A 15,914-nucleotide genomic window follows, 5' to 3' on the forward strand; every position below is an offset into this window, starting at 1 on the left:
AGGCGACTATGCTTGTCGTAAAAGGCGACTAACGGGATCGGGTGGTCAGGCTCGCTGACTTGGTTGATGCATGTCATCGATCCCAATTGCGTGGATTGATGCTCATGATATTAATCACTGGATTGTCTGATCCAGACTTGATTATTTACAGACCGCCGTCATATAGCTGGAATATTGCTGAGTGCGGCATTAAACAACAAAGCAACCAACCAACCAATTGTGTACAGTGTTTCTTCTAGCTTTTTGTCAATGCAGTCTAGGGATGCTGTTGCATTTCACTGTCGAGTTGGCTTTTCTGATACACTGCAGTGCCACCCTTAGAAAATCAAGTACGACATGTACAGTGCACAGGTATTGCAAAAGTTGAAGTAGCCGAAGTGGTCCCCATGGTATTTTATTGCCGATTATCATCCCGTGACTAACGTACATTTCATTGTTGCAGGGATACTATGGTGCTATTTGAGGAATTGTCAGAAATATTCTCAGGTGAAAATAACCAGCTCAATTCTCGGGAACTGCTAATGAAGGTACGAGTGCTGCTGATCTTTGTGTGAGGACTTGTGTGTCATCAAATACTGACTAACAGTACACACCATGTATTGTGTGATTAGAATTACAATTACTGAGCAATATTTTATTATTTTACCATATGCATTGATGTTTATAACAGAATTTAAGACTGTATCTTACAAGCATTATCTTTATTCCAGTGATTCTGCTGTTTCATCAGTGCTTCTTGTTGATGTTGACAGCTCGATAAGTTGTTTAATTGGTCAAATTTAGATTTTGACATTTATAGAAAAAAGAAGACGTTTACACAAAACACAAATATTGAAAGAAATGCAGAAATTATCCTGAGATTACATGAATTTTATTTACAAGGTATGTTAAGCTATTAGAATAACGTCCCCGTGGGGATACTGAATTGTTTTCGGTCACCGGCAACTTACGCTGGTAGTAAGGGGCGGCCAAATGGATCGAGTGATCAGACTCGCTGACTTGGTTGATTGCCTGACATCGTCCCCTGATGGCATGGATCATTGCTTCTTAATTTTATTTCACCTGATTGTCTGGTCCAGACTTGATTATTTACAGGCCGTCTTCATATAGCTGGTATATTGCCGAGTGCAGCGTTAAACATACAAAACAAGAACTACATGTGCAGTGTCTGACTATGCTCTGTTTCAGGAAGCGACAGCAAAGTTTCCCGATCTGGACAGCCAAAATAAGACATTAAAGCGACGTAACATGCAGAAGCGCCAGTCATGGATAGATAATGTAAGTCTTGGTTTCCCGGTGTTCATCTCTGTTGGGATGGAATGAGCATGTGAAAAATAACTGTTTGTAGATGATCCCAAAAAATCCACAGAAGATGGCTGGCTTCATTAGCTTGCTCATCCTTGAAAGGATAGGTTCCCAGTACCCCATGCTTGTCTTCCTTGAAAGGACAGGTTCCCAGTACCCCATGCTTGTCTTCCTTGAAAGGACAGGTCCCCAGTATCCCATGCTTGTCTTCCTTGAAAGGATAGGTCCCCAGTACCCCATGCTTGTCTTCCTTGAAAGGATAGGTCCCCACTACCCCATGCTAGTCTTCCTTGAAAGGACAGGTTCCTAGTACCCCATGCTTGTCTTCCTTGAAAGGATAGGTCCCAAGTACCCCATGCTTTTGCCTTGAGAGGATAGGTTCCCAGTACCCCATGCTTGTCTTCCTTGAAAGGATAGGTCCCCAGTACCCCATGCTTGTCTTCCTTGAAAGGATAGGTCCCCACTACCCCATGCTTGTCTTTCTTAGAAATATTGGTCCCCAGTACCCCATTCTTGTGTTCCTTGAAGGGTCAGGTCTCAAGTACCCCAGGAGGGGCGGTCGGGTAGCCTAGTGGTTAAAGCGTTCACTTGTCACGCCAAAGACCCGGGTTCGATTCCCGACATGGGTACAATGTGTGAAGCCCATTTCTGGTGTCCCCCGCCGTGATATTGCTGGAAGTGGCGTAAAACCGTACTCACTCACTCCTTCAAAGGACAGGTCCCCAGTACCCCATTCTTGTCTTCCTTCAAAGGATAGGTCCCATGCACCCAATCGTTATTCTCAACGGAATTTCCAAGGCAGAATATGTCTCCTCTATCCCATGTTTGTATCCTGTAGGAATTTCAGAAAGCCCTAAAATTGAAATGACATGATTCCTAGATGCACATGTGATGTTGTTGCAGGGTATTGTCCAGGGAACAGTGCCGTACCTGGGAACGTTTCTGACAGATCTGACCATGATCGACACAGCCAACCCTGACATGACAGAGGAAGGCCTCATCAACTTCGAGAAACATCGGAAGGAGTTCGAAGTGCTCGCTCAGCTCAAACTGCTCCAGTCAGCTGCTCAGATTTATAACTTCAAAGAAGATACTCAGTTCTGGATTTGGTTCGATTCAGTTAGAGTGTACAACGATAATGAAAGGTTAGCTTTCCTTAGATTGTGATGGAATTCAGCTTACAGTGATAATGAAAGGTTAGCTTTCCTTAGATTGTGATGGAATTCAGCTTACAGTGATAATGAAAGGTTAGCTTTTCTTATATTTGGTGTGATTCAGCTCACAGTGATGTATGAAAAGTTAGCTTTTCTTGTATTTGGTTTGATTAAGCTTACAGTAATAATGAAAGATTACCTTTTCTTAGATTCTGTATGATTAAGCTTACAGTGATATGTGAAAGGTTAGCTTTTCTTATATTTGGTGTGATTCAGCTTACAGTGAGATATGAAAAGTTAGCTTTTCTTATATTTGGCTTGATTCAGCTTACAGTGATAATGAAAGGTTAGCTTTCGTGGATTTGGTTTGATTCAGCTTACAGTGATAATGAAAGATTAGCTTTCGTGGATTTGGTTTGATTCAGCTTACAGTGATAATGAAAGATTAGCTTTCGTGGATTTGGTTTGATTCAGCTTACAGTGATAATGAAAGATTAGCTTTCATGGATTTGGTTTGATTCAGCTTACAGTGATAATGAAAGATTAGCTTTCGTGGATTTGGTTTGATTCAGCTTACAGTGATAATGAAAGATTAGCTTTCGTGGATTTGATTTGATTCAGCTTACAGTGATAATGAAAGATTAGCTTTCGTGGATTTGGTTTGATTCAGCTTACAGTGATAATGAAAGGTTAGCTTTCGTGGATTTGATTTGATTCAGCTTACAGTGATAATGAAAGATTAGCTTTCGTGGATTTGGTTTGATTCAGCTTACAGTGATAATGAAAGATTAGCTTTCGTGGATTTGATTTGATTCAGCTTACAGTGATAATGAAAGATTAGCTTTCGTGGATTTGGTTTGATTCAGCTTACCATGCTTACAGTGATAATGAAAGGTTAGCTTTCGTGGATTTGATTTGATTCAGCTTACAGTGATAATGAAAGATTAGCTTTCGTGGATTTGGTTTGATTCAGCTTACCATGCTTACAGTGATAATGAAAGATTAGCTTTTGTGGATTTGATTTGATTCAGCTTACAGTGATAATGAAAGATTAGCTTTCGTGGATTTGGTTGATTCGGTTGAAGTCTACGATGAAATTGAAAGAATAGTGTTTAAGCACACCTGAGTCTGACCCTGAAGGGAATCTTGGTTACCAACCTATGCTGGTCCGGCAACCAAATGGATTGTGTGGAAGGCCCAGGGAGTAGGTTGTTGCTCACAATATTGATCATTGGATTGTCAGGTCCGGACTCAATTATTTACAGAGTGCCATCATTTAGATGTAATACTGCTGAGTGCGGTGATAAACAAATACAAACAACAGCATCAAGTGCCCCTGTTTCCCTTGCAGCCATGAACTGTCTTGTGCAATAGAGCCTCCCATGGAAGGGTCAGCCAAGATCAAGAAGAAATCAGCCAGGTGAGCTACTGCTTTCATCATGTTCATATAACACAACTACTTCATTATCAAAATATATCCGTGTATTACTCTCAGCTAGATGCTATCGTATTTATTCAACAAAAAATAGATTTCTACATGTATGATAGAACCATAAATCCCAATACAAATACTTAAATTTCAGCAAATTTGTTTGGATATTAAAAGTAATATTTGAAGAATGATGAAATTATCTAAACTGATGTTATTTGAAGAAATCACCCTAAAACCACCATGTTTTCATGTGTAATGCAGTAAAGTAAAGTATTTCTGCAAATATTACCCCCCAAATATGATAATTTTGTCGTTTAGATATTATCATACATACATGGAGAATATTTTTGTTCCAATATGTATTTCTTGCACTGTTTAGAGCAAAGGCTAAATCTGAGCCTATCCTGACTTGTGCAATTAAATTTTGCTCTTCTCCCAGGTAAGATCTTAAATTGTCAGGCAATCCGCTTGCAGGGTTGGTTGTGGTGTCACGGTGATGGTGTCATTGCAAGAAATGTGGAGAAAGGGGTAACATGTTTAGCAAGCTTAGCTTAGATAGTGCTTATGTACTTACATCGTGCTTTATCATTTGTAGGTTCTGCTGGGGTGGTGGGGTAGCCTAGTGGTTAAAGCGTTCACTCGTCACAATGAAGTCCTGGGTTCGATTCCCCACATGGGTACAATGCATGAAGCCCGTTTTTGGTGTTCCACGCCAGTGATATTGCTGGAATATTGCTAAAAGAGGTGTAAAACTATACTCACTCACTCACTAGGTTCTGTTGGGAATTGGTTGCAATGTCACAATCAGTTTGTGGTTTGAAAAAGCAGGAAAGATGATCTTATGGTGATTGATTCTGAACGAGAATAGGACATCATAACTAGACAGCATATCCCTTTATCTGTCATCATTATCTACGATGAAACATTACAAAAGCAGCTGGCCATGAAACCTTGTGGGTAGTCACAGTTTCCTCATTTTATACATGTAATAATGAATCTTCTTATCCCTCACAAATTCATTAAATGAGAATGTAAACTGTATAATTAAAAAATAATCGATGACAGATTTTACCGGTTTGGTTTCCTGGTTGAAACTAAAACCAGCCAATCATTGGTAAAATGGATTAGTGTCATAAAACACCAATCACATACAAATCAAATCTTTGACTCTGATACGATATTCTCTCTGCATGAAGATCTGAGACATCTTCCTAGGTTGTGTCAGGTGAACCCTGCGCAAACTTTGTCCACCCAATCTAAATGAAGGATATGTTGCTTCTTCAGCCAATCAGATGTCAGCTTTCTAAGACAATTCGGCTTCCAATTCTTTTCCATTTCAATTTGGAAATTTCTGTCTCTACAGTCTGTACCAAAAACTCCTGACTCATAGTTTAAAAGATTCCTTTAGGTTGAAGAGTTACTCCTTCACAAGAGGTGTATTTATGTGTCATGAACTAGTCACTGTACACCTTTTGATGTAAGGATTTGGAAGAAGAAAAGTTGGTTATAGTCAGATAGCCTTGTGCTGTTACCAGGTTACCACTGACTGATTGCAGCATATTTGCTAAGTGCTAGATTTGACTTGAGATACAGTAAGGGGCATGGGGTAGCCCAGTAGCTAAAGCGTTGGCTTGTCACTTCGAAGGCTGGGTTAGATTCCCCACATGGGTACAATGTGTGAAGCCCATTTCTGGTGTGGTTTTGTTGGAATATTGCTCAAAGTGCCATAAAATCATACTCATTCCCTCACTCACTCAGTGAGAACCCCCCCCCCCCCCCTCTGAAGATCTGGGTCAGAATAGGTCTTCAGCAATTCATGCTTACCGTAAAAGCCGACTGTGCTTGGCGTAGGAGGCGACAAATGGGATCGGATAGTCAGGCTCGCTGACTTGGTTAATGCATGTCATCGCATCCCAATCACTGGATTGTCTGGTCCAGACTTGCTTATTTACATGCTGCCACTATATAGCTGGAAATTTTGCAGGGTGCGGCGTTAAACAACAAACTAACAAACAAAACAGTGAGAAACAGTAAATTGCCAGACTTGTTCGTATCCCACAGCCGTGCCTGAACCCATTCGCCATGGATTCAAATCCTAGATCCTCATTTGTCAACATCTTACCCATCCTGATGGGTTTCACCAATGTGGCAGATATCTGTTACTTGCCTCACTATGGGCCTTAGACCCACCGACCAGTGAAGATTCCGGGGTAGAATAGGTCTTCAGCAACCCATGCTTGCCGTAAAAGGTGACTATGCTTGTCGTAAAAGGCGACTAACGGTATCGGGTGGTCAGGTTCGCTGACTTGGTTGATACATCGATCCCAATTGCGTGGATTGATGATCATGATATCAATCACTGGATTGTCTGGTCCAGAATCGATTATTTACAGACCGCCGTCATATAGCTGGAATATTGCTAAGTGTGGTGTTCAACAACAAACCAGCCAACCAACCTTAGACCTACCAGCACATGGATATCATTGTGTTTTGTTCAAAAAGGCTTTGCATATGATTTAGCGATCAAGGTAAGATTTATGGTCACATTGGCAGTATCTGCCATATTGTAACTGTGAATATGATTGAAGCATGTTTGACATTAATCAGTACTTTAAATCGGGACCTAAAAACTTGATAGACAAATGGCATGAGGACATTTCGCAATTTCATCTACACTTGAGGGCACATTCTATTGAATCGTTATCAAATTTGAAAAATATTTTTGGATTATAATCAGTGAATGTCCCCGAAAACAAACTAATCTGAAATCCTGACATTGCTGCATTGGGATGTGGGTATCATGCATTCCTTAAGCTGATGACCTGTATCAGATACATGCGCAACTCACTGTATTTACTTGGTGACACGACTGCCTCTGGGGTACAGGATAGAAAATTTGCTCTGAGAGTGGAAGGTTGGTGGTTCAATCCCGGGCTGTGCCGTACCACAAGAAGTTAAAAGATGGTACTTGTTGTTACCCTGCCTTGTGTTGGGCATAAAGGGAATGAACTACAGCATAGCATATCTCACAACTAAACCGGCATAAGTCTGGACTTGAACAAGGAGCCACACACACGTATGTGGGCATCATCTAAGAGAAATATCTTGAGTGTGATGTTATCACCTCATATCACCTTGCTTTGCGAAGGACAATTTTGTCAATTTGAACAATTTTTAGGACTTCAAAGACTTTAATTACTGTTAAGATTATTAAGGTATTAATATCCTTGAATTTCAGTGAATTGTTCAAATATTAAGGAATCAGACAGCTCCCCCCTCATCTCCAAAAGTCTTTTCTGAAAACCAAATGTTTTACTTTTTCAGCCTAAGTAACCAGTGGTATGTAAATAATATGCTAATTCTCTGAGTGATATAGTTTCCATGGATACAAGATGTAGAATGTGTCGTCCCTCTGTTATAGGCATATACAGCTACATGAACCGACATTTGCTCAAAGCCTTAGGTGAGGTGTTGGATGCAGCCTCATGTCAGCCATAACACAGCACTCTTAGTTTCTTAGGCTTGAGGAGTTTCGAAATCATTCATTTCTTTTCTTTTTATGATAGACTTCTTAACATACAGTCAACTTTCATTACGTTTAAACAAAAGTGTCTGGTTATCTACTAATGAGAGTTGACTGTTCTTGTCAATACTTGAAGAAACTTTTGTTCCAAGTTTGAACCTAGGAACTTGTTAAACATGTTAAAGAAACAAATCATAGCTCTGTGAATGGCATAACTATCTTAACATACACTACCGTAGTCACTCTCAGGAACCCTTGTGTGCTCTAAGCACTCTTCTAACATGTTCTTTATTCCCTTACTCTGAGGTGAATTAATCAAAGTCAGGAAAAGCTAAAAGTATATAATCTTTTGAATTAATGTCAAAGAATTATCTTCATGGCCTATGTTGCCGTCAGCTGCCTAAGAAACCAAGATGTTTATGGCCATATTGTTGAATGATAGCACCATGTTTCTACTTCCTTACTGGTCAGGGGACAAGTATTAAGAACATAGACTTGAGACTATACAAGTAGTAGTGTTCTCACTGTTGGATCAAGATGGAGCAATTACTGAATATAATCTGGCAGTTATTGGGCTGGACCATGCAGTATTCTCGGGGAGGGGGAAAACCTTGTTAAAAAAATGGTGGAAAGAAATATCTCCCCCCACCAAAAAAAAATCAAGAAAGCTTGGACATTGCCTTAGTTCAGTGTTTGACTTGACTGTTCAAACTTTCAAAATTGTTTTTTTGCATCTAATGAATTCATATAATTTTTTGCTGAAGGTTGCTATGGTAACATGATATTTACCCCTGACTAGTGAGGATGATCCAGGTGGAGCGTGTTTGTCACTAACCCAGTAACCATGGAAACACTGTATACCCAGTGTTGTGTACCTAGCTGTGCGGTTGATGGTCACCAGTTGTGATATGATGTTGGTGTATGTGTGCTCATGTGTGACTGACATCTATTTGTTATACTTACACAATGTATATGTGAAGTATAGTAATGTTTTCTGCATGAAAAATATATACTGGTTATGTCCTCAATGTGTGCCAAATTATGAAAGTGGTGAATATGGATTACCATCCAGTTCTTCATCCAACATGTCCTAGTCAAGATTACAATCCACATTCCCTTCCAACATTCCAGTTATACCCCATCCAAGTAGAGATTACAATTCAGTTCCCTGTGCAAGTCTAGTTTACAATCCAGTTCCCCATCAATGTCAAAGTTACATTCCAGTTCCCCATCAATGTCGAGGTTACGATCCAGTTCCCCATCAATGCCAAGGTTACATTCCAGTTCCCCATCAATATCAAGGTTACATTCCAGTTCCCTATCAATGTCAAGGTTACATTCCAGTTCCCCATCAATGTCAAGGTTACATTCCAGTTCCCCATCAATGTCAAAGTTACATTCCAGTTCCCCATCAATGTCAAGGTTACGACCCAGTTCCCCATCAATGTCAAAGTTACATTCCAGTTCCCCATCAATGTCAAGGTTACGATCCAGTTCCCCATCAATGTCAAGGTTACATTCCAGTTCTCCATCAATGTCAAAGTCACAATTCAGTTCCCTCATCCAATTCGAGATTGTGTTCTAGCTCCCATTCAAGTTGAGATTGCATTCTTCAAGGGAATAGGGTGGTCCAGTAGTCAAAGGTATGGCAATAAGTTGTGCAGAGTTATTTCCCTCAGTGGTGCCAGGATAGGCTGTTTGTGGCTTCAGATTCAAAGATCCTCCCTGATCATGCTCCATGGTCTATCAGCACCATACGTGGACACTCAAAGGTTTAAGGCTGCAGCATTTTAAGGCTCACTCTGAGGTATACCTCAGGAATAGGTTTCTTTGTACAGAACTAATCATCTCCCCGTTTGACGTCCGATATTTGTAACTCTCTGTTTTATGAGGGGCAGGTAGCAAGTCACTTCCTCAACATTTTATTTTTCAACAACATATTTGCCCTTCATTCCTATGTTAACTTATATGAGGGGCAAGGGTGGACTAGTTTTCTACGATGCCACAATTCACTGCAGCTTTGCATCCTGTAGTCATGCCAACTACTGGTGGTGCTAGAATTTATCTAGGATTCCAAACTAAGTGCTCCTGGCAGGAAAACTGGGAAAAATTCATAATTCTTTGTCAAAATAGGGAATTTTGTTAAAGATTTTATCTTCTCAAATAGAAGGTAATTCAACATTGCATTCAATGCAGTAGTTTAAGACTAAACACTAAGGCCTTTTTTATCCTCTTTATTGGTCCTGTTACCAGTGAAATGCAAGTATCCTCCACAAAGCAATAACATAGGTTATCATTGGTTGTATATACATCGGAATTTGTGTAGATATTGGCTGCAGTCTTTGGACTTCTGAGCAGGATTAGATAAATTCACTGTCGTGTGTTTGAACTCCTGATTCAGCATGATTGTGATCCTGGTCTGTAAGCATCAGACCGTGTTTGTAGGTTTCACTGGTACATGCCTATAACCTGCAATACTTCTTTCTCCCAAATTTGGGACATGGGTGGCCTAGCAGCAGAAGGCACAGCAATTCTCTGTTCAGAGTCTTGCCCTTGCGCAAGCCCGAAACCTATGATCGTAGCTTTGAATCCTGGTTCACCTTGATGTTTTCAGGTTTGTCAGCATCATACCCATGCTAGTGGGTTTCACCAAAGGGGTAAATGTCTAAGACCTGCATCACTTTGGGCTTTCCTCCCTCATCAAGCTGACACGCCATGATATATAACAGGGCGGCATTAAACCTAACTCACCCTTCCCACATTAAGCTGATGCTCTGTGATATGGTTGAAAAACAGCCAAACAATACAATTCCAAACTCTGTGTGAACTAAGAACCAGGATGATCCGTGGGTGGAATAGGTCTTCACCGACCCATGCTTGCCGTAAAAGGCGACCATGCTTGTCATAAGAGGCAACTAACGGGATAGGTTGGTCAGGCTCACTGACTTGGTTGATGCATGTCATCGTATCCCAATTGTGTGGATCAATGCTCATGATGTCAATCACTGGATTGTCCTGTCCAGACTCAATTATTCACAGACGCCATCATATTGCTGGAATATTGCTGAGTGCGGCATTAAACAACAAACAAACAGTGTGAACTAAAGATGTGGTCTTGGCCTGCGAAATATATACTGTAATAATTACTTCGTCTAACCCTCACCGAGTGTCACGCTATGCCTTTGTTGTGTCTCTTCTTGTTTTCAGAAACTGATTGAGGACTGTGTATTCTTATGTTTATTGTTATGTTAGCTTTATTAGATTGCATTTGTTGTAACTATTTTATGGTCTTTGTGTTATTATGATGTGATGATATATATTGTCCTGCATTTGAAAATGTAAGTTTACTAATCCCTTCATGAAAGTACTGTACACTTTGTGATTTCTTTCCAATGTTCTTTTATAGGAAGCCATAATGAACTATGAGCAAGAGCACGAACAGATTACCTTTCCCACACATGTCAATTTTGTGACCAATCCTACATGTTCTTTTAGCATGCCCCTAGGGCAGTAATGAAACATCTACCTCACGAATTGCTACATATCTTGATACATGATTCACGATAGGTATGTGTGTGAATTCTCAATGTTTCATGTGTCCCAGCTAACAAGATGGTGTTAAGTAGGCCAGTTTGTGTATCATGATAGGTCAGTTTAGTAATTTAGGCTTGTTCTGTTAGTCATATGAAGTCATTCTTTGCATGGTAGGTGGTAAGGTAACGACAGCCCCTGTAGTCACGGTAGTTACTGGGGCAGGTTTTCGCTAATCTTACACATTAAATGTAAATATTACTTTAAGATGTTGATACAGAAATAAAACATTGCTAGGTGTCGTTTCATCAGGAGATTTCGCAATGCATGGATATGTCGATGAATCATGACATCCACAGGCCCAAATATTCCTTGTATGAACCTCATGCTAAACGTGTCAGGGTTCAGGGTAACCATTCCCTATTCCTATTAAGTGACAGGTCTCAGATCACTGCCTGATTATGTTTCTGGGTTTATCAGCACATGCTCATGGGTTTCACCACAGTCTAAGACTTGTGTCACTTAGAGCTTTTCTCCCACATGAAGCTGACACGCTGTTACTTATATCCTGTTCAAAGTGACATTTAATCTATCTCACTCCCTTACTCTCCAGTTCACAGATAGAAGATATGAAACTTTTTATGGTAACAACTTGTTTGTTGTCTGTAATGATTCAGGGCAACTTCTTGCCCCTAAGGGTCGGTCAGGTAGCCTAGTGGTTAAAGCGTTCGCTCGTAACGCCTGAAGACCCGGGTTCGATTCCCGACGTGGGTACAATGTGTGAAGCCCATTTTTGGTGTCCCCCTGCTGTAATATTGCTGGAATAATGCTAAAAGCGGGCATAAAACCATACTCACTCACTCACTCCTCATCAGGTGAATACTGTGTCAGCATACTATGTTACTATATAGACATGGTATTGTTATCCATAAAACAAATCATGTTCTTCCAACTTCAAAATGCCCAACAATGACTATGATTACTGATAATTGTTTTGACAAAGTTAGTCTTACTAAACCTAGCTAGGCTTGGACAATGTGAGTGTGTTCCTTGGGTAAGGTCAATAGGTCTGTGCCTGTAACCACAGATCAGCCAGAGACATGGCAGCCTTTGAAATTCACACTAGTCTGCTAGTTTGGTGGTAGAGAGATAGACTGATGTTTAGTTGGGCAGGAGTTACAGAAGGGTGGCGAGATAGAAAGGGTCTGGGTGTGGCCTCTAGTAACCTTGGCAAGGTTAAATGGACTACTGTTAAAAAGAAGTTCAAATATTACGTTGGAACTCAAAATGAAAAGAACGTGTTCCATGAGAAGGTCAAGTATAGATGTTTGGCTTGTTGCATGGAGGTCTATTGAAAACAATAATCTACTTACATTTATTTCGTTTACCAATATGATGACTTTAAGCAGGAATTTGTGGTATCCTGATATGAACTAGTAGAACTAAATCATCTAGTTTACAGAATTTTTCATTTCCCTCCAGTATTATTCCATTCATTTGGTCATGCTAGAATCCAATTTTTGTGGGTTTGAATACCACATTCGCTATGGTTATGATTCTCGTGCTGGTGAGCTTTACCAAAGTGGTAGATATCACTTTGGGATTTCCTCTCAGATGAAGTTGTGATTCAACTGAAATACTGTTCAAAGGGGCGTATACCCCATTTCACTCACTCTTGGTTGCAATTGACCAATATGATCTACAGATTGTAAATACATGTATGTACAGTGTATAATGATATCTTCTGTGTTTTTCAGTCTAGGTCACAAGCCTGCCAAATTTGACAGCAGCAAATTTGGTTTGTTTGCATGTGGGCTAGAGGACAGAAGTAGTCTCTCCAGTATTCCCGACACCATCACAGCCTCCCTAGCTGGGCCACTGGTAGGTCATCTTCTCTCCGAGATCTCCCTAGCTCGGCCAATGGTAGGTCCTGCTGTCATAGGGATCTCCTTTTACAGGTCACAGGTACATCATCCTGACATGTCATCTTCTCACCGGCTTGGTCATTGGTAGGTCATCGACTTACTGAGACGTCCCTAGCTTGGTCATTGGTATGTCATCGACTTACTGAGACGTCCCTAGCTTGGTCATTGGTAGGTCATCGACTTACTGAGACGTCCCTAGCTTGGTCATTGGTAGGTCATCGACTTACTGAGCCTTCCCTAGCTTGGTCATTGGTAGGTCATCGACTTACTGAGACGTCCCTAGATTAGTCATTGGAAGGCCAACGACTTACTGAGACGTCCCTAGCTTGGTCATTGGTAGGTCATCGACTTACTGAGACATCCCTAGCTTGGTCAATGGAAGGTCATTGACTTACTGAGACGTCCCTAGCTTGGTCTTTGGTAGGTCATTGACTTACTGAGACGTCCCTAGCTTGGTCTTTGGTAGGTCATCGACTTACTGAGAAGTCCCTAGCTTGGTCATTGGTAGGTCATCGACTTACTGAGACGTCCCTAGCTTGGTCTTTGGTAGGTCATCGACTTACTGAGACTTCCCTAGCTTGGTCATTGGTAGGTCATCAACTTACTGAGACGTCCCTAGATTAGTCATTGGAAGGCCAACGACTTACTGAGACGTCCCTAGCTTGGTCATTGGTAGGTCATCAACTTACTGAGAAGTCCTTAGATTAGTCATTGGTAGGTCATTGACTTACTGAGACGTCCCTAGCTTGGTCTTTAGTAGGTCATCGACTTACTGAGAAGTCCCTAGCTTGGTCATTGGTAGGTCATCGACTTACTGAGATGTCACTAGCTTAGTCTTTGGTAGGTCATCGACTTACTGAGACGTCCCTAGCTTGGTCATTGGTAGGTCATCGACTTACTGAGACGTCCCTAGCTTGGTCATTGGTAGGTCATCGACTTACTGAGATGTCCCTAGCTTGGTCGTCGGTAGGTCATCTTCTCTCTGAGATCCCCCTACCTTGGACTTGTAGGTCATTTACTTACTGAAGTCTCCCTAGCTTGGTCTTTGTTAGGTCATTTTCGTACTGAGATGTCCCTAGCTTTGTCGTCAGGTCATTTTCTTATTGAAATCTACCTTGCTTGATCATCAGTAGGTCAGTAGGACAAGTCAGTTTTGGACTAGTGGCTAAGTCACAATCATTCAAATCTCCCTACCTCATCTACGGTTAAGTCACCATGATGTATGAGTCAAAGATCAGAGCTGGTGACTGTCTAAATATCCCTTTTTGGCCTCATAGTCACTGCTATATCATCCTGTATTTGGCTGATCATTTAACACATCATCATGCATATCTTATGCCATCCACTTCCTCATCACAATGATAACATTTATGACATGACTTGAAATGAATCAGCTTGTAGCTAGTTATATATCATGTTCTCAGATAGTTTAGAAACCAAATTAGAGCTTTCTAGTTATTGTAATGTCATTGTTCCTTGTCAGTTTCCTTGTGTCCATTCAAATAACTGAAAACAGGGATTTATCTAGACCTGCTCAGATGCACGATATTTGGCCTTAAGTAATAATTCCCAATTTGAATAAAAAATTCCAAATTTATTCGGAATTTGAATAAGTTCATTTAAAACAATCTAATTTTGAACCATATCCCAATTTTTTTCCTCTTTGCCTGCCAAGGGCACTTCATTTGAAATCATAGATATATCCCTGTGCAACTGTCACATCTCTTTGCAACTGTCTCAAACTAAATACTGGTAGGTTCCTATGTAAACATGGTATTTGGTGTACAGTTTCTTTGTAGCAGATATTTTTTTATGTAGGGCCTTCTGTTTATTATTGGTTAGTTCACAAAATATCCTTCCAGATTAGTACTGCAAGTAATGAATGAAAAACAAACTTTGATGGGTAGAATGTCTACAGCTTCCTCGACATTGTCTATTTCAGATGTCTCATTCCTCGTCAACATCGTCTGTGATCTCCTCCGACAGTGACACCTCCTCCTCCCCCTACAGGTCCTGTGACACCTATGTGATCCGCGTCAGTCTGGAGCCCAGTGACCAGGCCAGCACCCACATCTACAAGAGCATAATGGTCAGTGCTTGTGTGGACCATGCTCCAGCCTGGGCTTGGTTAAAACAAGAATTGCAGTTAGATCCACTATCTGTCATAGATCTCCTAAAGCCAAGAGATGCAATAGCGAAGGCCAAACTAACTCTATTTCTGAGAGATGGACAGCTACTCGAATGTATTTAAACAAAGCAGCCAAAGATAAAAATGAAATCATATCAGTATGCAATAATAGAAATCATATCAATAAAAAAACCAGAATATTTTATGAATACTAAAACTCACAATAGAAATGTGTACCCAACTCAAACACATGAGTCCCAAAGAGGGACAGGTCAGCCGAAATTGCTACAGCAGAAGGCGACCGCTTTAACACTAAAAGAAACAACAACAACGCTTGTGTGGTCTAGTGGTTAAGCGTCTGCCCGGAGAGGGAATGGTCGGGGGTTCGTTTCCCGGCCGTGTCATACCAAAAGACGTTAAAGGGTCCTGATGGGGTATACTGTTCAGTGTAAAAGACAGCTAAAAAAAACTATTAAAAGATGAGTCAAATGTTTATCTAGAATTTATCGTAATCGATCAAAAATCTCATAAAAGTTGTATATCACTTGATATAATACTAGTGAAGCAACAAAACCAATCAGTGTTTGGTATTTGCAAAAGACAAATTACAGTAATGAAAAGACAGCAGAACTAGCGGTCCCCATGTTTTTCTACAGACGGACTGGTGATCTTCAATCGCATAGAGTGGGCATGAGTGGCCCTGTCGTTTTAGGCGCCGCGATTCGAATTGTGGGTTCGAATCCCGGTTCACCCTGATTATGTTTCTAGGTTTGTCAGCACCGTACCTGTGCTCATGGTTTTCCCTGAAGTGGTAAATGTCCCAGACCTGCATCACTTTGGGCTTTCCTCCCACATTAAGCTGACACGCTGCGATATAATTGGAATACTGATAAAAGTGGCGTTAAACCCAATCAAT

The 15,914-nt window shown here is 40.8% G+C and overlaps 1 protein-coding gene across 7 annotated transcripts in view; it reads left to right on the forward strand.

Annotated features, from left to right (window-relative positions):
- LOC139459606 (ral guanine nucleotide dissociation stimulator-like 1) overlaps positions 1-15,914 on the forward strand; it is a 40,832-nt gene that overhangs the window by 15,466 nt on the left and 9,452 nt on the right. For 2 of the 7 annotated variants that reach the window (XM_071241168.1, XM_071241169.1), the window contains exons 9-16: positions 443-527; positions 1,189-1,278; positions 2,209-2,450; positions 3,811-3,879; positions 4,271-4,330; positions 7,313-7,354; positions 12,703-12,868; positions 14,813-14,959. In XM_071241168.1, the coding sequence (XP_071097269.1) occupies positions 443-527; positions 1,189-1,278; positions 2,209-2,450; positions 3,811-3,879; positions 4,271-4,330; positions 7,313-7,354; positions 12,703-12,868; positions 14,813-14,959 (901 nt within the window). The remainder of the gene's footprint in view (positions 1-442; positions 528-1,188; positions 1,279-2,208; positions 2,451-3,810; positions 3,880-4,270; positions 4,331-7,312; positions 7,355-12,702; positions 12,869-14,812; positions 14,960-15,914) is intronic. The other 5 variants (XM_071241171.1, XM_071241170.1, XM_071241172.1 and 2 more) reach the window with 5 other exon arrangements.

The sequence above is a fragment of the Haliotis cracherodii genome, unplaced genomic scaffold (genome assembly GCF_022045235.1).
Source record: "Haliotis cracherodii isolate W230 unplaced genomic scaffold, xgHalCrac1.p SCAF_13, whole genome shotgun sequence".
NCBI lineage: Eukaryota > Metazoa > Mollusca > Gastropoda > Lepetellida > Haliotidae > Haliotis > Haliotis cracherodii.